The sequence below is a fragment of the Cyprinodon tularosa genome, unplaced genomic scaffold (genome assembly GCF_016077235.1).
Source record: "Cyprinodon tularosa strain WSP-4 unplaced genomic scaffold, ASM1607723v1 ctg90, whole genome shotgun sequence".
NCBI classification, from domain to species: Eukaryota; Metazoa; Chordata; class Actinopteri; order Cyprinodontiformes; family Cyprinodontidae; genus Cyprinodon; species Cyprinodon tularosa.
This window is the reverse complement of record NW_024039674.1, coordinates 410527-434247: the sequence shown is the minus strand read 5'-3', so window position 1 is coordinate 434247 and position 23721 is coordinate 410527. Positions and strand designations below refer to the sequence as shown.

Here is a 23721-nt window from a genome sequence, read left to right as displayed (position 1 = left end):
TTCTGTCTGCCAAAATTCTGGGTCCTTCATTCTGAATCCTTAGAGATTATTAGCTTCTAAGCTAAAACAAGCTCAGGTCATATAGTCACCGATTTGAATGGAATAACGTATAGTTTTGCAGGGTTTAATAGCAATTTTTAGTCCTCTGAAACACATTTTAATGAACAATTGACTTCTCCTTTTTAAATTCATTGAATCTAACCTTTCTTAGAGCAAGGCTCTAAACTACCAGTATGATAATCTGTAATCTTGTATTGCATTAAGAGAATTATGCAAAGCCCTCCAATCATAGAGGATGCAGAAATCACCCAGTTTAGACGGTTTACAACCAGAATTTTATATAACATTTCTGTCACACTCAGGTCCACTTTTGCTGGATATGATAGGGTGGTTTGGTAAAAAATTGTTCTTTTTCTCAGCATACCAACATCACTCTCATCTCCTTGAAAATGGCAAGGACCCAACAAAAGAAAACTAAGAGTCAAATGCTTTAATGAGGTCTAAATTTATTGTTATTATTTTTTTACCTATTATTTTTTGCTGTTGCAATCCAGTTTGCGCTACAGCTATGTGTTGTGTTTTGTTCCTAGTGATTTGAATTATTATCACATTATTCCTACTAAAATTTCCACACAAAAAAAAAATATTACAAAAACAAAAGCATAAGATAGTTGTTACACTTGAACAAATCAACTAGTAAATTACATGATGGTACTATTGTTAAATGTTGTTACAGCGGTTGTTAATAGCTAAACTATACTCAGCCCTGAATACTAAATTTCAGTAAATGTATCTACTTTTTGTTGCTAATTTCCAATGCGTGTGAGTCAATTTTTCCTTTAAGTTTGCATATGAATCAGATAATGATCATGGGTCCAAAACAGTATACTGAAAACATTACAATGCTTAGTTTTGCAAATCTTAAACATTTTCCATAAATGTAAAATCTTAGACTTTTAGCATTGATTTTGTGAACGAAGAAGGCTGATACTGCTTTCAGTTGTTAGATTCTCCAAATGCATTTTGTCACCACTTTCTGGAAAGATACAATATAAAGCTCCTTTCAACTAAGATGAAAAACTATGTGTGTTTATATGAATATATCTCTAAATGCATTTGTATGCATGTGTGCGCCTCTTAGGCAAAAATCTTTATAGCAAGTCTAAAATCAATCCATTACAAGCCATGTTTTCTCACACATGCACATTACATAATCCATCACTCATTATCCTCCGAGCTACAGAGACTAGTCACCGGTGCTAGTGTCTGTGGGGCTGACATTTAATCATGAAAAGAATAATCAACGAAACGCCTACAAATAGGTGCACTTGTGCCTAAGATCACCTGGTATCACCTGGCTCTGTGTTGATAAGGCCTGACAAGCATGACAGTGCCTTTTTTTTTTAGATTGATATACCCACTGCTTGTTGAATTTATGGCAAACTGTCACAGAGATCTTAATCTGGTGTTCTGCAGGGAAGAAATTAAGTAAAAACAACAAAAAAGGATTATAATATGGACACAAAAATTGAAATGCATATTGGATCCAACTCCTTTTTAAACAAACACATACATTAATTATAACTCTGTTATTCCACTTCGAAGAACAAGGTGTAGAGACCATAAAGGTCATTTCTGTTTCATTCTATGATCTCTTTTATTTTGAAAATCTAAATGTTTTGGTGCCTCCACTGTTGCACACATGTTGGGCAAAAAAATTTTTTTTTATTTTTCAATATGATACTGTCTTTAGTTTAGTATTGAAATAGTCATGTCATTTTCTTATTGGATTACTGGTGTGAGCATTTGCCCCAAAAACATAGCACTAGGCTGTTAAAGTAATGCTTGGTTGGCATTTAGTCTGAAAGCTCAAGGCTTGCATCTGTGGAAAATCCTATTTTCTTCAAGGATTTGCATTGGTGCCACAAAAATAAACACTGATGTGCACAAGTTTCACTTAACACTTATTTAAAAAAGCCAACAGGTATATATTTTTATGTTCAGAGGTAAGGAACAAATGCCATTGATTGTGAATGCATATTTACAGCACATGTAGGTCAAATGTAAATTGGTGTACATGCACTAGCTGTTCTGAGCTTGAATTTTCTTTAAGGTCATGTGTGCAGAACACAGTTTTGCACATGCAATCTGAGGAAATTAGCAACAGGCTTCGTCTAAAGACAAATGTTTTATTTTTCTGCTGTTTCTAAACAGTTCTCAGCTAAAAGCAGACAGGAGTCACATACTAATGAAAAGTCACGTTTTTTGTATTTGTAGCAGTAACAAAACATTTTTTTCAATTTATTTTTTACCTGCATCACCCCAATTATCACAGCCTCAGCCATCACCTAATCTAGCTCCAGCGCCTTATAGCTCACGTGCCTGAGCGGCAGCAGCATATTACTCTGATGAATCCCATGCTTCAGAGGACAGATTCTCCACGCTTCCAGTCCAGAGCGGCAGCAGAGTGTGGGGGCGTCATCCTGCTTCTAAGGAAAAGGAAGATGCTGCTTCTTATCAGCCTGATGAGGCGGATTTAACAAGAAAAGAGAATGTGATGGTAACGATGATGAGCAAGTGAAAAGGAATAAGACTAGTTTGAGCCACTCAAATATGAATACGAGAGGTATACAGCAATCAGTATGACTCAGTCTGATTAAATGATTAAAAGGATACTGTAACAAAAAAACAACAACACTTTTTTTGTTTGCGATGTCTAACAAATCAGACACATTTCCTTGTAAAAATAACGAAATAATGCAGATAACACTGCAGAATATGGTAAAAATAAAAAAAATACACATTATTTCATGGACACGGTTCAGAATTTTAAGGTGAGTAACAAGGTTGTGAGCATTTAATATCTCATCTGCCATAAACACACTTCTACACCAGTATACCTCTACTTACTGGTAGAATATACAGAGTATCAAATAAATGTAAATTGAAAGGAGCGAATTGCATGGTTTTAAAACCCCTTTGTAATAGCATAGATCCACAGTAACATTAACAGACAGCATCGAAAGGACCAAAAAACATCAAAGAGGAAATGTACAGTATAAGGCTGTGGAGAAGTTTTAAATAGGCTTCAGTGATAAAACAATGTCTCATACTTGGGAAATTTTAAGAGAGCTTTGTTCAGTCAATCTTTTGAATGCTCTAACTCCAAACTATACATCCAAAGAGTTTCCCTCTCCCAATACGTAAAGAAAACACTGACAGCTGTGATGATTTCAAAGTGTTGGTCAACAGCTCACAAATCACATGGGGCTGAATAAACTGCATGGGATATTTGAGATTTTAAAGAGACGTAATATGAGTTTTTACAGAAAAATATATCTTTTACATAGCCTTTTTATTTGACCTTTCACAATTAAAACTTTGTTTGACGAGCAGACTGACACCCCAGTAGTTCACTGCCAATGCATCTATAAGGTTATATTCCCTGAATTTATTTCCGGTCAGAAGTTCCAACTCTGTTTCTGCGGATGTGACCTTAAGAAAGTCCATGTTAAATTGGTCCAACCTAGCAAACGATGGAAGCATGATATTCAAGATGGATTTTGTGTAGAGGCCGGCATCCAGCTGAACTCTGACACTGGTGGCAACTAAGGAGAAAAAGCAAAAATTAAGACAACAGAAAAACATCTTAAGTAAGAGTGCATGCTAACAGGACAAGCAGAAGAGTACTGCAGTTCTGTGTTTTGGCCAAAAGTGGCAATATCATTTGAAAACTCTGTGATGCCTGTTTCATTTCTATAAAATTTGAAATTATAATGATAAGTTCCATTTAAAATTATACACTACTTTGAGTCGGTCTTACAGACAGACAGACCAAGTTCATGGGACATATGTGCTTTTGCAAGGCACAATAGCTCACTCGGCCTCATTGGAGTATTTTGTAAAAACAATGGGGGGAAAAAATGAGGGAAAACCAAAACAGACTTCTGACATCCTGTCTAACAAAAAATCTGTGGTTTCTGAGAGAACAACTTAATGAACTTTTGAAATGAAGCTCTAGCGGAAGTTCAATTGAAGAAACTCTGGCTTACCTCCATCCAATCAGAAGCCGATCCGTCTCCGAAGCGAGCCAATCAGCTTCAAACTACTCCACCACGAAGCCCAATCAGCGATCTGCTTTCACTTTATAAACTCTCCAAATCCTCATCCCAGTCCCGCTATCCTGCAAGCACTATGTCGGATTTCGATTCAGATGACAATTCACCCACCTCCATCCCCTCCTCCGCCATCGCAGCTGGATCGTCCTCCATGACACGACTTCACCTCAACCTCATCAGAGGGTATTAATCCCAGTTGTCACCATCCCTCGCCTCACTGCATTGGTCCGGCAGAAGACCACCATGTTGAGCCCGGTTCTGCCAGAGGTTTCTTCCCAAAGGGGAGTTTTTTCTCTCCACTGTCGCTCATGCTTGCTCATCATGGACAGTTCACGGCACCTGCATCACCAAGCAGGACCTCATATCCTGAGTCTCTGAGTGAAGCCCCGGCGTCAGCTCCCTCAGTCTTCTAGTCCCTCAATTCTGCTCAGCAGACCACCTCATCAACCAGCTCAATTGAACCACCACCAGTTTCAGGCCAGGGGGAACATCCCTATTCTCATTCATCTACTCATGCATGTTAAGCATAAATCAGCATGAATGTTCCTGCCGAGGTCTGAGCGCCAAAGACTATACCTTCTTATCAATAAAACTCTTCTAATTATTCTTTTTCTCTCTGTGAGTTTTTCAGATTGAACTGTCTTTGTGTTTACACATATTATTTGTATGTTGTAAAAAAAAAAAGAGAGAAATGGAGCATCCAGTTTTTAGTTTGAATATCTGGCTATGAAATGAAGACTGCCTAAAAACCAAGTTAACATTTGTAAAAGAAAGTTACTTTAATAGTACAAACTCCACATATTCTGCCCCATGTAAGGGGTTAACACAGGATGCTTCTTGGCAACATAAATGCCTTAAACGTCTTGTCCAAGTAACCTTAGGCAGATTAAGTTAACTTTTACTAAGCCATAACACGAATTATATAATAGGTTAATTTTTGAAAATATATTTTTACGTACTTTGTATAAAATGTGACATAACTCCCTTTTATTCTAAATTAAATCAGAATAAAGTTAGTGTTCCATATAGTTTATGAAAAAATTAATTATTTCTGTTTGTGATGTTCCTAAATAGTGATAACTTTTTTCAAAGTTAGTTTTAAATACAGGTCTATTTTTTCAGTATCACTGAAGTTTTGAGTACCTTGTACAAGCTTCTAAGTGCTGTAATTTTGTCCCATTCCTGCCTACAGAAGATATATAACTAAGTCAGGTTTGTAGTGCACACATCTTAACCTCTGTCAAACATTTATTTTATGGGATCATTTTGCATTACAAAGACCAATGCTGTCAAAGTGGGGTGGAGACAAAAAACTTAAGGTGGTTACTTGAATGTTTAATTAACCAAATGTTCAACAAAAGCAAAAATCCAAAAACATAAATCCACAACAATCCTGAAAACCAAGAATACTCACAAGAAGAAGGGCACAAAGTAATGACGACAAACCTGAACAGGAGGCGACTATATGGGAGAGAGAAACAAAGAGCAGGCTAATTAGCAGATTGGGAGCAGGTGTAAAAGAGGCAAGAAGGGAGCTAGGGAAAAGGAGACTGTCAAAAGAGGGCAAACAGGAAATAGGGCTATCCAAGAACTCAAATATAATCAAAGTACTACCTAGAACACAAGAATCAAAATAACAACAATGAAAACTCAAAATAAAACTTGAACAAAACCAAAACCATGACAAATGCCGAACTCAATTTCTTCATGATGCCTTATATTTTTTGAGGTACATCATTCCCCCTTTCTTTTTTTAACCAAGACATCACGGAAATGTAATACAGTCACCAATATTTAATGCATGTTACAGCTGGAATGATTTTCAAATTCTTGCAGGCTTCCACGATAAAAGGATATTCATATCCTTTTTTCTTCTTTCTACGCCTGCTCTTCAGAAAGTCTGTCCAAGCCACTGCCAAACAGTTAAATTACACTTTTATTATTAACTAAAAACATCATTGCTGTGGTTTTTGGGACATCTAAATAATTTAGCCAGTTTTAAGTCTCCTGAAAGGGGGAAGATGTGGTTTTGATGTCACATCTGAGAGTGAGAAACAACTTTGTCTTTAGGAAAAAATCCGCATCTCGCTTTAGATGTGAACGCTGAACTGATTCCATGCGCATTCATCCATCCAGACTTGAAAGATTTCCATATTCAATTTGATTTAATGTGTTTATTAAATCAAAAGAAATGTAAAAATAATTAGACGCATGCATCAATCAAATGACTACTAAGATTTAAATTCATATCTATATATTTATATTGAATTTACTATTATTTGGTATATTATGATCATTGGAAAAAAGCGCTTGACGCGCACAATGTTGTGTGCATGGAGGGGTGATGCCTGGAGAGCGAGGCATCACAGGATAAACTCCCCACTGCAGGGCGCAGCAGCTGTAGAACAGAACAGCTCTGGCATGAGACGCTTCCCGCAGCTTACAAAGGACACCTATACTTTCCAATCCCAAGATTTCCTTGAAATATACCGGAATCCCTCCATCATCTGCGAATCCAATACAATGTAGGCTGGTTGAGAGGGAACAAATGACGCATCTCCAAGTCTGGAGATATTTGAGAATGCATCGACACATGGATGTTGTTCTTTTAATTATTATTACTGTTATAAAGCAGTTATTCAGCTGCGAATGGGATTTGGATATGCGCGCTAAAAGTGTGGAGAAGTGAGTTTTGGGGGCCCACAGGATGGACACTGCGGAGGTAATTCTCTCCGTGTTGGTAGTTGTGATCATTATAGTGTCGCTGCTTTCCAACATCCTGGTGCTGATCTGCTTTCTCTACAACCCGGAGATCCGCAGGCAGGTACCCGGACTGTTCAATCTTAATCTAACCTTCTGCAACCTGTTGCTGACTGTGGCGAACATGCCGCTCACTCTGGTGGGACTCGTCAGCCGGGCTCAGCCGGGGGGACACGGCTTCTGTCAGATCGCGGGATTCCTGGAGACCTTCCTGTCCACCAACTCCATGCTGAGCATGGCCGCTCTGAGCATTGACAGGTGGATCGCGGTGGTTTTCCCCCTGAGGTACCATTCCAAGATGCGCCACAAGGACGCAGCTTTAGTGCTCGGCTACACGTGGGCGCACTCCATGTCCTTTTCCACGGTGGCCGCCTGCCTGTCCTGGGTGGGCTACCATCGGCTTTACGCGTCCTGCACCTTGTCCAACTCGAGATCTAACAACAGGACCCAGTTTATTGTCTTTACCGTGTTTTTCCACTCCTTCACCTTCCTTCTGTCCTTTATAGTTTTATGTTTCACATACCTCAAAGTTCTTAAAGTGGCTCGGTTTCACTGCAAGAGGATCGATATAATAACCATGCAAACTTTGGTGCTGCTTGTGGACATACACCCCAGGTGAGCTCCTGTCTTCCTTTGTAGTAATGAGCTGGTTAGAGTTTGTTGGTGTGGAGATGCATGTTCAAAGTGTTTAAATCTGCTTAGATTGTTTTTAAGGGTAGGCATCTGTCTAATTCTACAAAAAAACAAACAAAAAAAACAAACAAAAAAAAAGCAGTTATATGTTGATGCACTATATAGACTGTATATATCCCATGCACCTTTTTCTTCCTTTGGCACATTCTTCTTCTCCATTGACTTTTTGAGCCTATGTAACGAGTAAATTTCTTCACATTAGATCAATAAAGCCAATCAATCAACCTAAGTCATGTAGGGGACTACTGTACCAATGGGAAAGCATGTTCTCTGATCAAATGAGTCAAGAGCACAAATAATTGTTTGGTGTAAGCCCATTAATGTTATTTGCAAAGAGAGAAAAACCAAAAACACCCTAAATACCACTGAGATTAATTCCTTCAGGATTTAGCCACATTTTATGCTAAAACAAAACAAAGAAAATTTTTTGCACGTATTGGGGATTTTAAAACAAGATGGGGGTTCGCCTTGCAGCCTGACAGTAATCATAAACATAAAGCCAGAGTTGGGCTGAATAAAACATAAAAACATAAACTACATTGGAATGATAAAAGCTTGTGTGTTTGCAAGAATGGTCTAATCAAAGTGTAGATCTAAGTGTAAAGATGTGTGGATCTGTGAGAAGACCTCGCAGCTTATAGAGACTCTCATTCCAGTCTGACTAAAGTGGAGCTGCTGAGCTGACAAGGATTGAGAATATTGTCATTCTCTTAATGTTAAATGTTGGTAAAGATATATCTGCTACTCTAGCTGCAGTGAAAAGTGCTTCTACAATATGTTTGATCAGGGGAGCTAAAAGCAAATGCGGGCTGCACTTTTCAGAGTTTTAATTGGAAAAGAAAAAAAAAACATCAAGCATTTAAAGCAGTTTGGTTTCACAATCCATTCAAATGCAAAGAAAGCATCAAAGCTTCACAAATTATTCCACTAAAAATGTCACCTTGTTTTGAATAAGCAGCTTAACTCATGTTGAGTCCTGATGTGTAATGTCCTTATGATACAGAAATTCAGAATCCCCTCCTACTCTGCCCCACTGACAATAAACCAGCTGTCTTTCTTTCCAGTGTCCGTCAGCGTTGCCTTGAAGAGCAGAGGAGGCGGCGACAGAGAGCAACCAGGAAGATCAGCACCTTCATCGGCACCTTCATGCTTTGCTTTGCTCCCTATGTGATCACGAGGTGAGTGCTGTAACACAAACTAAACCTGACAGAGTTTTTTTGGTTACCACCCTCTTACACAGCAGCTCTTCCACTTCCTGCTTGTTTCCTCTCTATATGAGCTGAGTTTGGAAGATGAGAGTGGCTGACCTTGTGATAAGTAATATGCCTCTGTCCGGCTGTTGTTGCTGCTGCATTGGCACTTTCCTCCTCAAGTTCGTCCGGTGCATCCCCACTTTGATGAATTTACTGGCATCAATCACTACTTCAAGAGGGGATGCCAAAGAAGGCCATAGGAGAGAGAAAGGAGGATCTAAATGATGCAGGTGAAAGGATGGGTGTCAAAAAGATACATTCGTATAATGGAAAGAACATTTTTATCTATTTCTTCTTTGAATAATTTAATGCGTAAAAAAAAAAAAAAAATCAAGATAAAGACCAAATAAGTCAGTTAAGCCTCTGTGCCCAGTGAATAAACATTTCCTGTGGTTAGGTCTTGTCTGGAACATGACCAAATATAATTTATCTGTGGTTTTGTGTCTGGAAATAAATTTGATTTGTCTCCAAAGGTTGACTGTAATTTTCTGAAGGACAAACGGGAGTCATAGGGTCTGTTTTACAAGTGACCTCTTAGGACATTTACATTCCTCAAAGATCCTTGTCAAAATACCAGTACCAAGGCAAACCAACATTTAAATGTAACAGAACTGCTAACATCTTACTCCATATTGTTGCTATGATTAAATGGAAATGCAGTTTACTAAGAGGCCATAGAGAGTGCTGGGATGACTGGAGTTATCTTCTTCAATATGGAGTCTAATGCTTGAGGGGATGGCCCCTATTCCACCTATTGCTCTGCAGTGCTTGTCAACTGTCTAAATAAAAGCTGCTATAATTTTCTCCTGCCAAAATGGACTGTTTTTTATAGATTTTATTATAAACACACATGTTGAATCAGCATATCACCAAAGAAAAACTCTCAGAGAACATGTTATAAACAAATGTATCCTTTGCCCTTGCTTACCTTGTACACCACTACATAACTAACAATGACCAGACCAGGGGCTCATAATTGGATCACAGAGCAGTGCAGGGGCGATCCTAGCCCATCTGGGGCCCCGGGCAAACTACACCCTTAGCGTCCAATCCACCTTGCATCAGTTAACATACCAAAAAATTCTGAAACGGTACAGTACCTATTTACTGTAAGGGTATTGTTACTTTAGGACATTATCACTTATCTACAAGTAAAAATTATTTTGCGTTACGACTATTCTTTAAAGTGCAATTTATCCCAAAAATTATTCATCACTGACTTGCATCTTTTTTTCTGTGTTCTTTGCCACTAATTAATATAATCAAACAAGCATTATTTAATAGGTTTGAATAAATTACACATCTTGCTAGTGTTTTCAGTATATTAAGGGGTCTCTTGGTATCAAATGGCTGTTCTTACATTTCCACCTAGAATTAGACCAACTTGTTGCCTTACCCTGTTTATCACCCTTCTTCCCTTCTGTCTCTCCTTCTGCATCCTCACACCTGAACGAAATGAGTTTTAGCAGTCTTACTGCATTTTGGTCAGTAACAGAATTATGACATCAAACAGCCTTAGAACACTTAAGCATACATTATGAAAGGGCAGTAGGGTCCCACCTGGAAATGATTTACACATTTCAGACACTTTTTTAGGTTTACATGTTTTAGTTAACATATATCATCACCATTCCACAGAAAAACAACGTATAAAAACATTACATTTCTATTCAGATTATATTTTTAATGGATTGGACAATGCATCTATTTAGACTTATCCAATATATCACAACAGCACTGTAGTGTTATATCAGAATTAGGTTTAGCACATTTTGATTTCTAAAAAAAGAGCACACTCTACTTTGACATAATACTCAAAGTTTACTAAAAGATAAAATCTAATTTAAAAAATATAATTAAAATCTCCTCACTGTCATTATAAAGAACAAAATGAGATCTCTCTCTCTATAGTCTTCTCAGAAGTTAATAAACATGCTTTATTGTACCTAAAATAATATCTTTAACAAGTATCAATGGTTCAAAAAAAGGAAATTAAAAAGAAGAATCTGAAATCAAATAATTATACACTGCTCCAAAAATAAAGGCACAATATACAGCACCAGTCCACCTGGACAGATGGAGGAGGGTGTAAGAGGGCAACAAGGAGGAACAGGAGAAGCATTGCGAGAGCGCTGCAAAATGACCTCCGGCTGGCCACAAATGTGCATGTGTCTCCACATACTGTTATAAAACAAATCCATGATAATGGTTTGAGGGCTTGATGTCCACAGATGGGGCTTGTGATCACAGCTAAACACCGTGCAGGACGCTTGGCATTTTCCAGAGAACACTAGGATCACCACTTGTGGCATGTGCTCTTCTCACGTAAAATTTGGTTCTGGCTGAGAACATGTGACAGTCTTGAGACACTGTGGAGAGTGATCTGCTGCCTGCAACATCCTTCAGCAGGACCGGTTAGGGAGTGGGTCAGTAATGGTGTGAGGTGGTATTTCTTTGGAGGATCAATCAGCCCTCCATATGCTCACTATAGCCAGCATGACTGCCATAAGTTACCAAGAAGAGATCCTCAGACCCCTTGTGAGACTATATGCTGGTGTGGTTGACCCTAGGTTCCTCCTAATGCAGGACAATACTAGACCTCATGTAGCTGGAGTGTGTCAGCAGTTCCTGCGAGATCAAGGCATTGAAGCTAAGAACTGGCCCGCCCTTTCGCAAGATCTGAATTCCGATTGAGCATATCTGGGACATCATGTCTCCATCCATCCACCAACGTCATGTTGGACCAGCGACTGTCCAAGAGTTGCTGGATGCTTTACTTCAGGTCTGGGTGGAGATCCCTCAGGACACCACCTACTCAGCAAAAGCATTCCCATGCATTGTAGGGGGTTCATACAGGGATCTGGAGGCAACACATAATATCGAGCCTCATTTTGACCTGTTTTAAGGACATTACATCCAAGTTAACTTTATTTGCGACTCCAACTCCAATCCAATGTCATCAATTCAGAAATAGGATGTTCAATTTAATTATTCCCTTTTTTTGAGCAGTGCATAAATTATGCTTTTCTTGTATCAGTATTTCTCTTTTGAACTCCTGATAACTTCCTTTTATACGAGTCCATCTTAAGCGCCATGTAAACACTCGCTCCAGCTCAAACAGTTGCAAGTGCTCGAAAGAGTGAACGTGGAACATCAAGAGGGAGGCACTTGGCAAAGGTGCCTTGGGCTGTTACTAATGTTGCCCACATCAGACACCGCCACTGGGTGGAAGGGCTGGTGTCCTGGACTGATGAATAATTTTTTGAATGGCATTACGTTTACCTGTGGATCACAAGGCACCAGGATGCACTGTGGAATGTATGCAACAGGCAGCTTTAGAAAACTGGTCTGCTGAGAAACCTGAAAAATGTGCCCTTGTTGCTTACTATGACTTGTACAATTTTACCATTGTTGTAATGTACAAACTTTCATAGAAGCATAGCAGCATGTTTAGGAAATGCTGGGAGAGTTCTCGCAAAGCAATCTGAGATAAATCTGCTCGTCTAGTGACCATGGATGATCACTACTTTTTAAGGTGCAAATTTGAAAATTTCAAGTCCACTACTTTTTCATCCACAAGATGTTCAGATACATTTAAAATGGCACAACTTATATAAATATTGCCCTATATAGTTATTAGGGCAGATGTTCCGACACAGCCTAGCTGGAATTTGGCAACGGGTGTAATAGCAGGCCACTATTATATTGGAAAAAATACTTAAATGTAAGTTCAGCTGTTTTGCTGCATCTTCATCACACCGATACAACATCAAAATTTAGGGACAACAAAAAAGACGTTAATTCCAAAAAGAAAATGTGCACTTGGAAATTGTTTTATTTGAATGTTTACATATATTTTTGATAAATGGTCAAATGTTTGATTTCAACCTGCACCACAGAGCTACAGCCGACCCACATGGGGCATCAGTGTCTAGCCAAAGCAATGGCCTCTTTCCATTTCCATTGGAGGGCATCCCAATTCCATTAATTTCCCCCCACTTTCAATCAAGATGCCCTCCACAGCTGCAAGTATGACTTCATTGGGAGTGACACTCCATAGTAAAGGGGTAGTGCATGAAGGGGGGGCTTATAGAATATTCTGGAATAATCATCCAACTGGGAGCAGATGTGCAGAGAATAGACTAGAAGGGAAATAAAGGGAAAGGGAGAATGGCAGCAGGGAGCGATGGAGAGCAAACTTGAAAATACAACAGGAGTGAATGTTACTAGAATAAACTGACACAATACAAACAGGAACAGAGACTAAAGGGGCTGTCACACCTTGACGATTTAGCCAGCGTATGCCAACGTACAAAAAATCTGGCAAAAATGCTGCCATAGGTGGATAACTTATGGGTACTGTAGGAGACATAAATGGAAATGTGGTGTATGGTGTGCCTGGGTATGAATGTATGTTGTGGAGATGGAGACACAAATAGAGGTGGGTTTGTGCACCAAGGAAGTTTAGAACAGAATTTAACTGTGTTGTCATTCCACTGTCACAAGTACAGAGCAACAAAATTAATTCTCTGCATTTAACCTATGCCCTTTGGGAGCAGTGGGCTGCCATTGTGCAGTGCCCGGAGAGCAGTGTGGAGTTAAGGGTCTTGCTCAGGGACCCAGAGTGGCAGTCTGTGGGAGTGGGGGATCAAACTAACAACCTCAGGATTTGAAGCCTTATGCCCTGACCACTAGGCCGCTACTCCCCCATGGATGTGTACATAATTTTCTTTGACCGCTTCAACTCACTATGCTTCGTTTCACTTTGTTTTTTTTTTCAGTATTCATTCGTTTCCTATATTAATCTACTGATCTGACGTCATTGGCTTATTCATCCCTGCTGCGCTGTGCTGGTGCTAATTAATAAACCAAACAAATGTATCCTGTAGGTACGTTTTATCTCAGTTCCGAGCACGCTGAAGCATGTCGGCTAGTATGTCAAGACATTTTGACGTAAAATAGACGTATGCTGGATGTGATGGTCCTTAGAGGCAAGTATCTTGCAATCCTGAAATGTTCTCCTGTATCAGGCGCAGCTGATCTAACCTCTTCAGAATTTTTACAAGTTCTGCAGACAAATATCAGAATTCTAGCGATTTGATTTTAATTTGCCAATATAAGGAAATGCTAGCTCAGTAAATTAAAATCAAACTATGCAAACACTGAATTTACATGGTTGTTGATATCACAAATAAACACATTATACATTTTAGCATGAGTGTGATCCTCCTTCCATTTTGGGTTTCAAGCTTAGAGCTGGTGAGAAATCTTATTCTTTTATAGTTTATAGTTTTATTTATAGTTGAAATTTTGACTTTGGTGTTTCAGAATAATAATATGTAGCACTCAGTTGTAGTTCAACACAGTATTCATCTGGGACTGCTTCCATGGACCCCTTCAGCTTCGGTGAAGCAACACCTCGTGCTTCCCTACCAAACTTTGGTTATAGCCAAAGGTCACATGAAATACAAGCCGAAACCAGAACTAATGCTGTTACATTCTTGCTGTTTGTCTTTCTGAGATTAAATTGTAGATTCTTAAAAAAGATGTGATAGCAGCAGCTCTGAGAGCATCCTTCTGCTCTTCCATACTTATTTTGGTCTGTCTGTGGGCTCAGAGGCTTTTGTGTTAGTCACAGCTCTATGTCCCGACTTAAACCAACGTAGCTGAAAACCCGTTTTTGGCAGGACTTGAAAGATTTAGGTTGAAGTGCTAAGATGGGTAGTAAGTAGTTATATTTACTCAGTTACAATAATTATAGGAAGTTTAAAAAAATAACACTTTTAGGAGTAGTTTTACGGCATTGCACTTTAATTTTGCTTGAGTAAAAATATGATATATCAAATTACTGGCTACTCCATCCATTGTGAGGAACTTCACTAAATGGAAACAGGCTTGTTTTAAACATGCACCACTGAGAGACACACTTTCTTCTTTTTTGTACTCAATTCTTATTTGTTACATTTTATTTTCCATCTGCTGAGTGTAAGTTGGAGGTTGGTTTGAAAATACAGTGAACAGTTTATTGTAATGTAATCTATTCTACATACCGTAGCTATTCATTTTGTAAGTTTTGTAACCCAAAAACATATTTTGAAGAGTTTTCCTCCCTCCTAATTGTTTTATGTTTATTTATATCTTATTATTTTGAAACACCAGAATGTGCATATCAATTCATATTTTATTTATTTTAATTATTTTGTAAAGCACTAAATCAGTTGTTATGTTCATGGGCAGTGAGTAGATCAGTTACTCAGTGCTTCAGTATGTGTCTTGAAGTTGGTGCAACTCTTAAATGCAATTTTTGGGTACTCTACCCACCTCTGCTGTGGTGTTACAAGATGGAATATCTTGTGTTCGTGAACTTTTCGCGAGAATTCAGCTTGCAGGTGAGGTTAGTTCCAGGCGACTTTGATATCTCAGAACCCTGCAACCCCAGCTTCTGAGTTCAAATAGAGCAAACATTATAAAGTCTGTTACATGTCTCCCTTAAAGGAAGTACAAAAAAAAATAGCCATTTTCTCAGAGGACCAGATGTTCTTCCATGTCCAGATGGCTTCAAAAGAATTAGATTTTTGTCATCACAGAATCGGACAACTTTGCTTTGAGCAACTTTTGCTTCATGACATACTTTTCTCTATTCTGATCTTACTGAAACTAAACTAAACATTTTAAACTATAGTTTAAAATGGAAAATATACATTTCATACCTTTTTTTATTTATGATAAATCTTCTTCAGGTTTGTCGACTCAGTGTTTTCTGTTAACAAACTAAGTACACTAGAAGTTCAGATGGTTAATAAATATAATCTAAACAATAAAAGCCAAAGAGACCAAATGAAACCAATGAGTATTAAAGCTACCTTATTTAAAGCGAATATGCTCTGAAATGCTTTATAATGCAAAAGGAATTTCAAAACATTTTCTTTGCCCTAATGTTATGGTGTTTTCTGTCTAGATCACTGCTACCAACTTGCTGCGCCTCCTGCAATAAATATTGTAATAAACAGGAAAAATAACTTTTTTCCCCCCTTTTTTCATTTCGATTTACCGCCCATGCCTAACTTCTTTGGCTAAAAAAAAGTCCTCTCAACAGATTGTTCTAGTTCCCCCCGATATAGAGAATACTGGCCTTTTGGCTTTTTCCTCATCAAAGCTGTCCCTATCGGGCATGTTAAATGGATCTGCTTACATTTCTTTGATGTTGGTTTGAGACTGTGAAAAGCATTATTGTTTATTCTATGGCCAAAGACCCCAATTCTCTGAAAGACCCCAGTTATTTACCTCTTGCGGTATTCTAGACAAACCAAATTCGCATTTACACTTATTTAAATAAAAACTCAGCTAAAATAGCAAAGATAAGCATGGAAAGCAAGAGTTCCTGTATGTGTGTAAACCATGGTAAAATAAAATAAAAAAAGGGTTCTCAGTAGGGCTGTAACAATTAATTGAATTTATCGTGAATAATCGATTATTGAAATAATCGTTAATTAATTTAGTAATCGATTCTTTGTTAACTTGAATATAGAGACTGTAAAATATGCTTTTTGCTGACAGAGCAACCCTCTTAGAGCAGAAAATATATCTAATTTAAAAAAAAATGCATTGAAGATAAAACACATTTTATTCTCCTGCCAATATTCTTTACCCAAAACCCCTCAAGTGGAAAAGTTTTAGTTTCACCGGGCTTAATTTTGTTTAAAAAAAAAAAGATATTTTTTAAGGAACATTTGGCTATGCAATTATTAATCGGTTAATCTTAAAAATAATCGACAGATTAATCGATTTGCAAAATAATCGTTACAGCCGTGGTTCATTGATTAAACTATTAATTTGTATCAATTGCTTTCATAGACATTTTTGCCTCCAGAGCAGCTTCAGTACACTGGTACATTTGATTTTTTTTTTTAAAACATGCTTTACACCCCGCTTTATTTTGGTGATGGCGGAAGGAAGTGAAGCTTTTTGAAAATAAATTAGCTTGGCTTTGCTTTTAGATTAATACAGGCTTTCCATCTGCTAACACAATCAGAAAATGTGTTGTGTTATCGCATTCTGCCAGTTATGAAAAACACATGTTTTTCTGTAAATGGTCAATTTGTTTTTCAATATTAATTTGACATGTGGAGTTTTACTTAAATAATGAGAGGAAAACCTAAACCAGAATATGCCTTAATCCTTTCTGCCATGAAGAAACTTTGGGTTGCCCCACAGCAAGATGGGGAATTTCACTGAGAGGGTTTCCCTCCTAGATCTTTTCCTTTTAGACTTGCTACCTCTGTGACCCGAAATGAGATTAAGACTGACTACAGAGGATGGATGAAAGCTCATCTACTGCCTCTCTAGTTGTCATATGATTTTAGGGTCACCATACCAACAGTTTTTGGCCTGGCAGCTGATTTAAACTCCTCTGGGGTGTAGTGAAGCAAGCGTCCGTCAAAATCTCCTGGCCCATAAGGCCAGCTTTAATGTGCTGACAGAGCTTTACTTTGAACACAGTAATCACCCAGAGTGCAGTCACTCAGAATCCCTCATATTTTCAAAATTTAACAAGACCACATAAGAAATGTGAAAAGCAGTAAAGCTGAAGAAAGTTTTCATGTTTGCTCACTGATATGGAAACGACACAATTAAAGTTAATGTTTGTCCCATAATTACTTACTGGCATATTTTTAACTAGTGTATATAAACTGCTGTCAATAACCATTTTTCAGTAAAGCTAGCCAATGAAGAAATAGATTTTGTACTATTATCACATTAGAGACTGGGTAAATCCTGAGTGGATCCAAGCATTATTTTTCCTTAAAATTAAATGGTTTAGATACATATACAAAAGTTGAATAGGTCTAGGTGATCTATGGCATTAACCTTTTTTTTGTTTTTGACAAATACCTTTAAACTGCGTTATGTACAGCCATTCAAAATGGCCCTTCCCAGTCAAACTCCAGCCAAATGTTAGCCCACTTCCCTGCAACTCCTAGCAAAATCCCCCTTCTCCTGGGTGTGCATATTTTTTCAGTGAAAAAATAATAATTCAGTGAAAGGGCTCCACCCTTTCACTGAATTACAGGGTCTGACCAGGAGAAGGTTCTTCTCTTTAGATTTTAATGTCCACAAAATCATGACAGAAAAAATATTTAAGTAGAAATGTTGATGTTTAAAAAGGAATTGTAGGGGATCAGCCAAGTACTGTCATGAAAGGTCTATGGACTTAACCCACATGCAGAAACACCACCGGAAGCAAAGTAAAAGTTTAACAGAGTTTATTGAAAAACACACAGAGTGATTATGAACTTGTTCTGGTGCAGGTCCGGGACTGGAATCTGCAGAGATGGATAGTTTGATTAGCCAGGCAGCGAGATGGCTTGTCGAGTGTGTTAATTCAGAATGTACCTAGATGAGGTTCTGGCAGATCCTTTGAGAGAGGGTGGGAACCGGTTGGGTCCAAGGACTGTAGATTCAGCAGGGAGCTCAGCGGCAGCAGCGTCTAGCTTCTGACTCATGAGTTTCAGACCTTGACTTGGTTTCCTAGCTCTTCCTTGAGAGCTGTTGGGGAAATCCAGACTGATGTCTAAATCCATCTTATTTGTGAAAGCTTCAGAGCTTTGCAGAAAACATAAAGCAAAATGCATCATGATGACCAAGGAACAGAGATCATATGGAAGGGATAAGGTTTCTTTTTTTGAAGTTTTAAGAAGTATGGGGTTATATTACACTATTCCAATTTTAGAAAATTACTGAGTGAGAAAAACTTTAAATCTGAGAAAAAACTAAAGAGAATCTGTGGACCAGACAACCTTTACTATTATTATTAATAAATCTTCCTACAGTATATGAAAGAGTGGAGAGAATGATGCTATTGTTGAAACCCCTCCAAAAATCATTTGCATTGCATTTAGCCATAAAATCAAGTGGGTGTCACACCAAATATGTGGAGGACGCTGCTCCTGTCAGATGACAGTGAATGTTTCCTTTTGGATCTGCTATTAATAGTGAAAAAAAATGCAGTCTGAAAACACACTTACCACCAATTAAACATGGCGGTGGCAGCATTACTTCATTGAGATTGTTTTCTCCAGTAGGCACAATGAAGCTGGTTTGGGCTGTTTAAAAAAAAAAGATGGTTGAAACTAAATATAGCAAAAATCTGGACAAAAAGGACAGAATTAACAACATAAGAAAATGTTTGGGATGGGGAGGAGATCCCTCAGTTCTAAAGACCTTCTGCTGCTCCTCCATACTGGAAGCAGCCAGTTGAGGTCACTCAGAAGCTATGTCTTGGCCACCTCCTTTTGTATTTTTTTCGACACATAACAGGCTGGAGGGGCTATACTGAAATCAGTGGTGGCTACTCTCTGAAACAGGGGAGCCTCCGTGATGTTAATTAAATCCGAACATACCTTATTGCATTAACAAATATTTAAACACATAAAACACATTACTGCAACGGGGGAAAATTGCTGTTGTGAACCATGGCAAGAGTTCAACATACGATGACTTTTCTGACTGAATTAATACGTTTTCCTCTCGACTCATGAGGAAAACCTTCTCGTTGCCTGGCCGCAGCATCGAGCACCGAGCTTCATGACCTGCCCCTGCTCCATAGACTGTCTCAGAGGTTTAGCGTCACCTGAAGTGACTTATTACCTGTTATCCAATCAGGGCCCTACTTTCTTGCTCCTTACTTCAATAGGCCAAAGCTCAAACCTCAAAAGGGATTTCTCATAGACCCTCCCTAGTACTCAATCAGAAATCACCACTGATTGAAACCCCTTTTTTCCTGTTACATCCTTGGGATCTTGCAGAATGAACTGCAGAGTTTCCCTGAGGAGACTAATATAGGCAGAAGGAAATGGAACAATAATAGATTTGTCACAGATTATTCTTCAAATGACAACAACAGTAAAATTTGGATGATAAAAAAATGTTATTGTTTAAAATTAACACTGTGGGTTGTAAGTGTTACCGTAAGTTAAAATTTGGAGAAATGGAAACTTTAAACATAAGTTCTTACTTGAATTAATGGAGTTTTAAATACCAGGATTAGTAAAAACACACTCTTAACTTTCAAACTGGTTGAACAAGTATCTTTGCAATGTAAGCTCTGGGTATGCATACCTTTTCCATTATTGCCTTTTCACCTCCTCCTCTCATCACTTTCATCACCCATCTCTTTTGTCTCTCCGCCCATAGGATCGTGGAGTTATTTCCAGCAGTGCCTATCGACCATCATTGGGGAATTGTCTCCAAGTGTCTAGCATACAGCAAAGCAGCCTTTGACCCCTTTGTGTATTCCCTGCTGAGGCATCAGTACAAAAAGACATGCACGGACATCATCAATAGGCTGCTAAAACGGAGTTCGCTAAATACGTCTGGACGCCGGCCGGAGCAACAGGGCAACAGCATACCCACAGCTGAGTAAATGAGGTTGCATGGCAGCACAGATGGAAATACCAGCCTGATTCATTGCTGATGAAGATGAGGAACGATATTGCTGTTTCATGTCCATGCCTGCTTAAATTTGGTCCGACATGATAAAAAAGCAAGGTAAATAAAAAATAACAAATCATCCATGGCAAAGGCAAACCTCACTCAGGAGTACCAGTGAGTGCCCAGAGCTGCAGATCAGCACGGTGATCTTGCTGTGAGGACAATAAACTGCAGATTTTCTATTTACCTGAAATGACAGATGTGTTCGTACAGGAAGTACTGTCAGTTTTAAGAATTATTATTACATCTAAGGTAGGATTCCACTCATGTACAGTTATAAAGTGACTTTGTTGTATATTTCCTTTAATATATATATTTTGAAAAAAGTAGTTGGATGTCAATGTAAGGTGCTGAAAGTGACAAAATTATAAACTATTTGAGTAAGTATGTAGCACTGTAGTTAATATTATACTTTTCTCAGAAGTATTCTTGTTGAAAACAAACACAACAGAAAACATAGCTGCTCTGCTAGTAGACTCAGGAATATTGGCCTAATGGTGGAAATTTTAGAAAAATCTGGCACTTTTTTGTCCTTTTTCAGTTTATTTTGTTTACTGTTTCACATTTTTCTGAAGGTCATTCTACCTTTTTTTTTTTTTCAGTGGTTTTCTGTGAATGCCTCGGTGAGTCGGCCAAACTGAAGTTTGTTACCGTATATGAAACGTGTCTTTCTTACAAAATCTGGTTATTTTTTAAAACCTTTTTTAATCTATTTGTCTGCATCCATTTTTGATCCCTGAATACTAACCTAAAATTGATTAAAAAACTTTATTTAAATAAATTTAAATTACCTGCCCAAAAGAAGGTAAATGCCTGTTAGACTAAAGTGAATAGCTTTAAAACAGAAAGCATCCATGCTGTAACCAAAAGCCAGAGTCAAACGAATACCAGCAAACATGTAATCTCCAAATGACAGTCTCTGTGGCTTTTAGGTTTAAGTTTTCATTTTGTTCTACATCTGTAAACACGTTTTGCAAGTCTCTTAGCTAACTGGTCAAACTGAATTTCTTGAGGCATTATTGTGCAAATGTGTGCATGAATGGATGAATTACTAAATGTTGATAAAGCGCTTTGGGGTCTTTGGACTTGATATATATACAAGCAGAGGTCACTTACCATTTTATCATTATTACACCAGAGGCTTTTATGTTTACTGTAACTGTCATACTTTTTCAATTGCTTTTCTTAGTTTTGAACATCAGCTGTCTTGCACACATTTGTGCTAACAGTGGATTAACATTAACCTAGTAAAAGTAAAAAGCATATAAGATTAGTTCTTTTTTTTTGGACTCAACATAAGGAAAATAGTCCCAATAAATTTAAATAGTTGAGGCCCAGATCAAAGGGCAGCTCAGTTGGGGAGTGGGTAGAACTGCTGCCTAGCAGCAACAAGGTTCCGGGTTCGATTCCTGGCGGAGTTTGCATGTTCTCCCTGTGCATGCGTGGGTTCTCTCCAGGGACTCACGCTTCCTCCCACAGTCCAAAAACATGACTTTTAGGTTAATTGGCATCTCTTAATTCTCCTTAGGTCTAGGTGTGTGAGTGGTTGTTTGACCTGTTTGTCTCTGTGTTGCCCTGCAACAGACTGGCGACCTGTCCAGGTTGTACCCCGCCTCTGCCAAATGACACCTGGAGATAGGCACCAGCACCCAGGAAGGGATAAGTGTGATTGAAAATGGATGGAGACCAAAATCAGTAAAATTCATTGGAATATATCTAGATCACCATTTTAAAAAGCCAGATTGTCTCTCAGACATGATCCAGAATTAATGAAATTGGTGACAGATAATCATATGATGACGCCCTTATGATGATTTATGTTTCTGTGATCAAGTGAAACACAGTACCTCACACCATCTATCTAAAGTTGATAGCTTCTATTGTTGATATACCCTGGTCCCTTAGTAAGACTGGGATACTCTAGGGTTCATCATTATCTGCTGTATGGAAGCAATGCATATTAAGGAAGGAGTTAAAAAGAAGGAAGATATTTCAGGATAATGGTATCTGAGGAGCTTATACAGGTGCAGAACAACATAACGTTAAGCTAAATAAAAGTGGCTCCACCAGTTCTAGTTGTCTGTTTTATTAAAGGCATTTGGGGCACAATATTTATGAAAAGCTATGTATTTCACAAATCTTGCACTAAGTAATCCATCTCTTGCACATCTTTTGACCCCTAGGAAGTGCATGGTGGTATATTTATCTGCACAGTCACCTAATCTCTCTGCATTTTCCTTTATCTGCTTATTTTGCTGTGTGCAGGTTTTTTTGCACAGAGGCTGTGTAAGTGTGAGAACAACTAAAGAGAACGATTTAATGAACCAACTACTCTCAGTTTCATCTGCAGTTTTTTTTCTGTCATACATGTCTATACTTAAACATAATTAGTAAAACTAACTCATAGTTAGTTTGAAGTCCCCTTTGAAAAGTATCCTAGTTTCCGCTGTGTTAAACACATGAAAGCATACGATAAACCCAAATCACATATAAAAGGACTGAAAATATGTAAACATCTCAAATGCCGTGCGATCCTATTGGAAAACTTGAACAGGTGCAAAAATATTCAGATTCCTGGAATCTCTTTAGATTTATTTACATTGGTGAATTGGAAGAAACACAATACAGTAAGTTTTACCTCTTTTAAATCTAATCATGTGAAATGTATTTAGCTCCCTGGGAGTTGAGATTCTGTATATCAACATTTTGCTGTAGCCCAAGCTGCAAGTCTTTGGGGGTATGGCTAGGAAGGGCTCGACACACAGCAGATAATGTCGCTTTCTGTCCATATATTTATTTATTTTATTTTGTATGAGTAAAACTTTTTTATGAGGTAACAGTTGCTTGATCTCCTCCAACCAAGTGACCGTGTATGGGAAAATCTAAGATCCAAATTCTAATTCATGGCTTATACATGTAGAGGTTAAAACACAGGCTTCAGACACGACACAAGAAAATAGAAAATATTTTATCTCTGTCTAACTTTCCTATATGATATGATTTAAGCCAGTTTGGGTAAAAACCTCTGGGTCTTCATCCTTGAAGCTTTGTGTGACAGACTGCTTTGAAAATATCCTATTTTATAATCATATATCATGGAGACAAGTGTCTCAATATTGCAATTATAACTGCTGCTGTCTCTGTTATATCCCCATTAATGTTTTATACTTTGGTGGCGATGATTGCCCATTGTTTGTTGTCCCCAATGCGTCTAGCTCATCCTTGTGTCAATTTAGTTTTCATCACGCTAATAATGAGTTCCTTCTTTTAGTACCCTACTTTTAAAGGTATGAAAGAGGATTTTTTCTCAGAAATTAAGAGTCCAAATTAATCTAAAATCACTTAATTGATGGCTCGCATTCTTGAACATATGGTTCCCTCCCAAAAAAATTAAAATCCAAAAATCC

General features: G+C 38.1%; 1 protein-coding gene across 1 annotated transcript; it reads left to right on the top strand.

Moving 5' to 3' along the window:
* Positions 1-6532: 6532 nt before the first annotated feature.
* LOC119775940 (G-protein coupled receptor 26-like) lies at positions 6533-23554 on the top strand. The gene is made up of 3 exons (XM_038274098.1): positions 6533-7493; positions 8636-8749; positions 20018-23554. The coding sequence occupies exons 1-3, from the start codon at positions 6826-6828 to the stop codon at positions 20244-20246; spliced, it is 1011 nt and encodes a 336-aa protein (XP_038130026.1). The 5' UTR covers positions 6533-6825; the 3' UTR covers positions 20247-23554.
* The last annotated feature ends 167 nt before the right edge of the window (positions 23555-23721 follow it).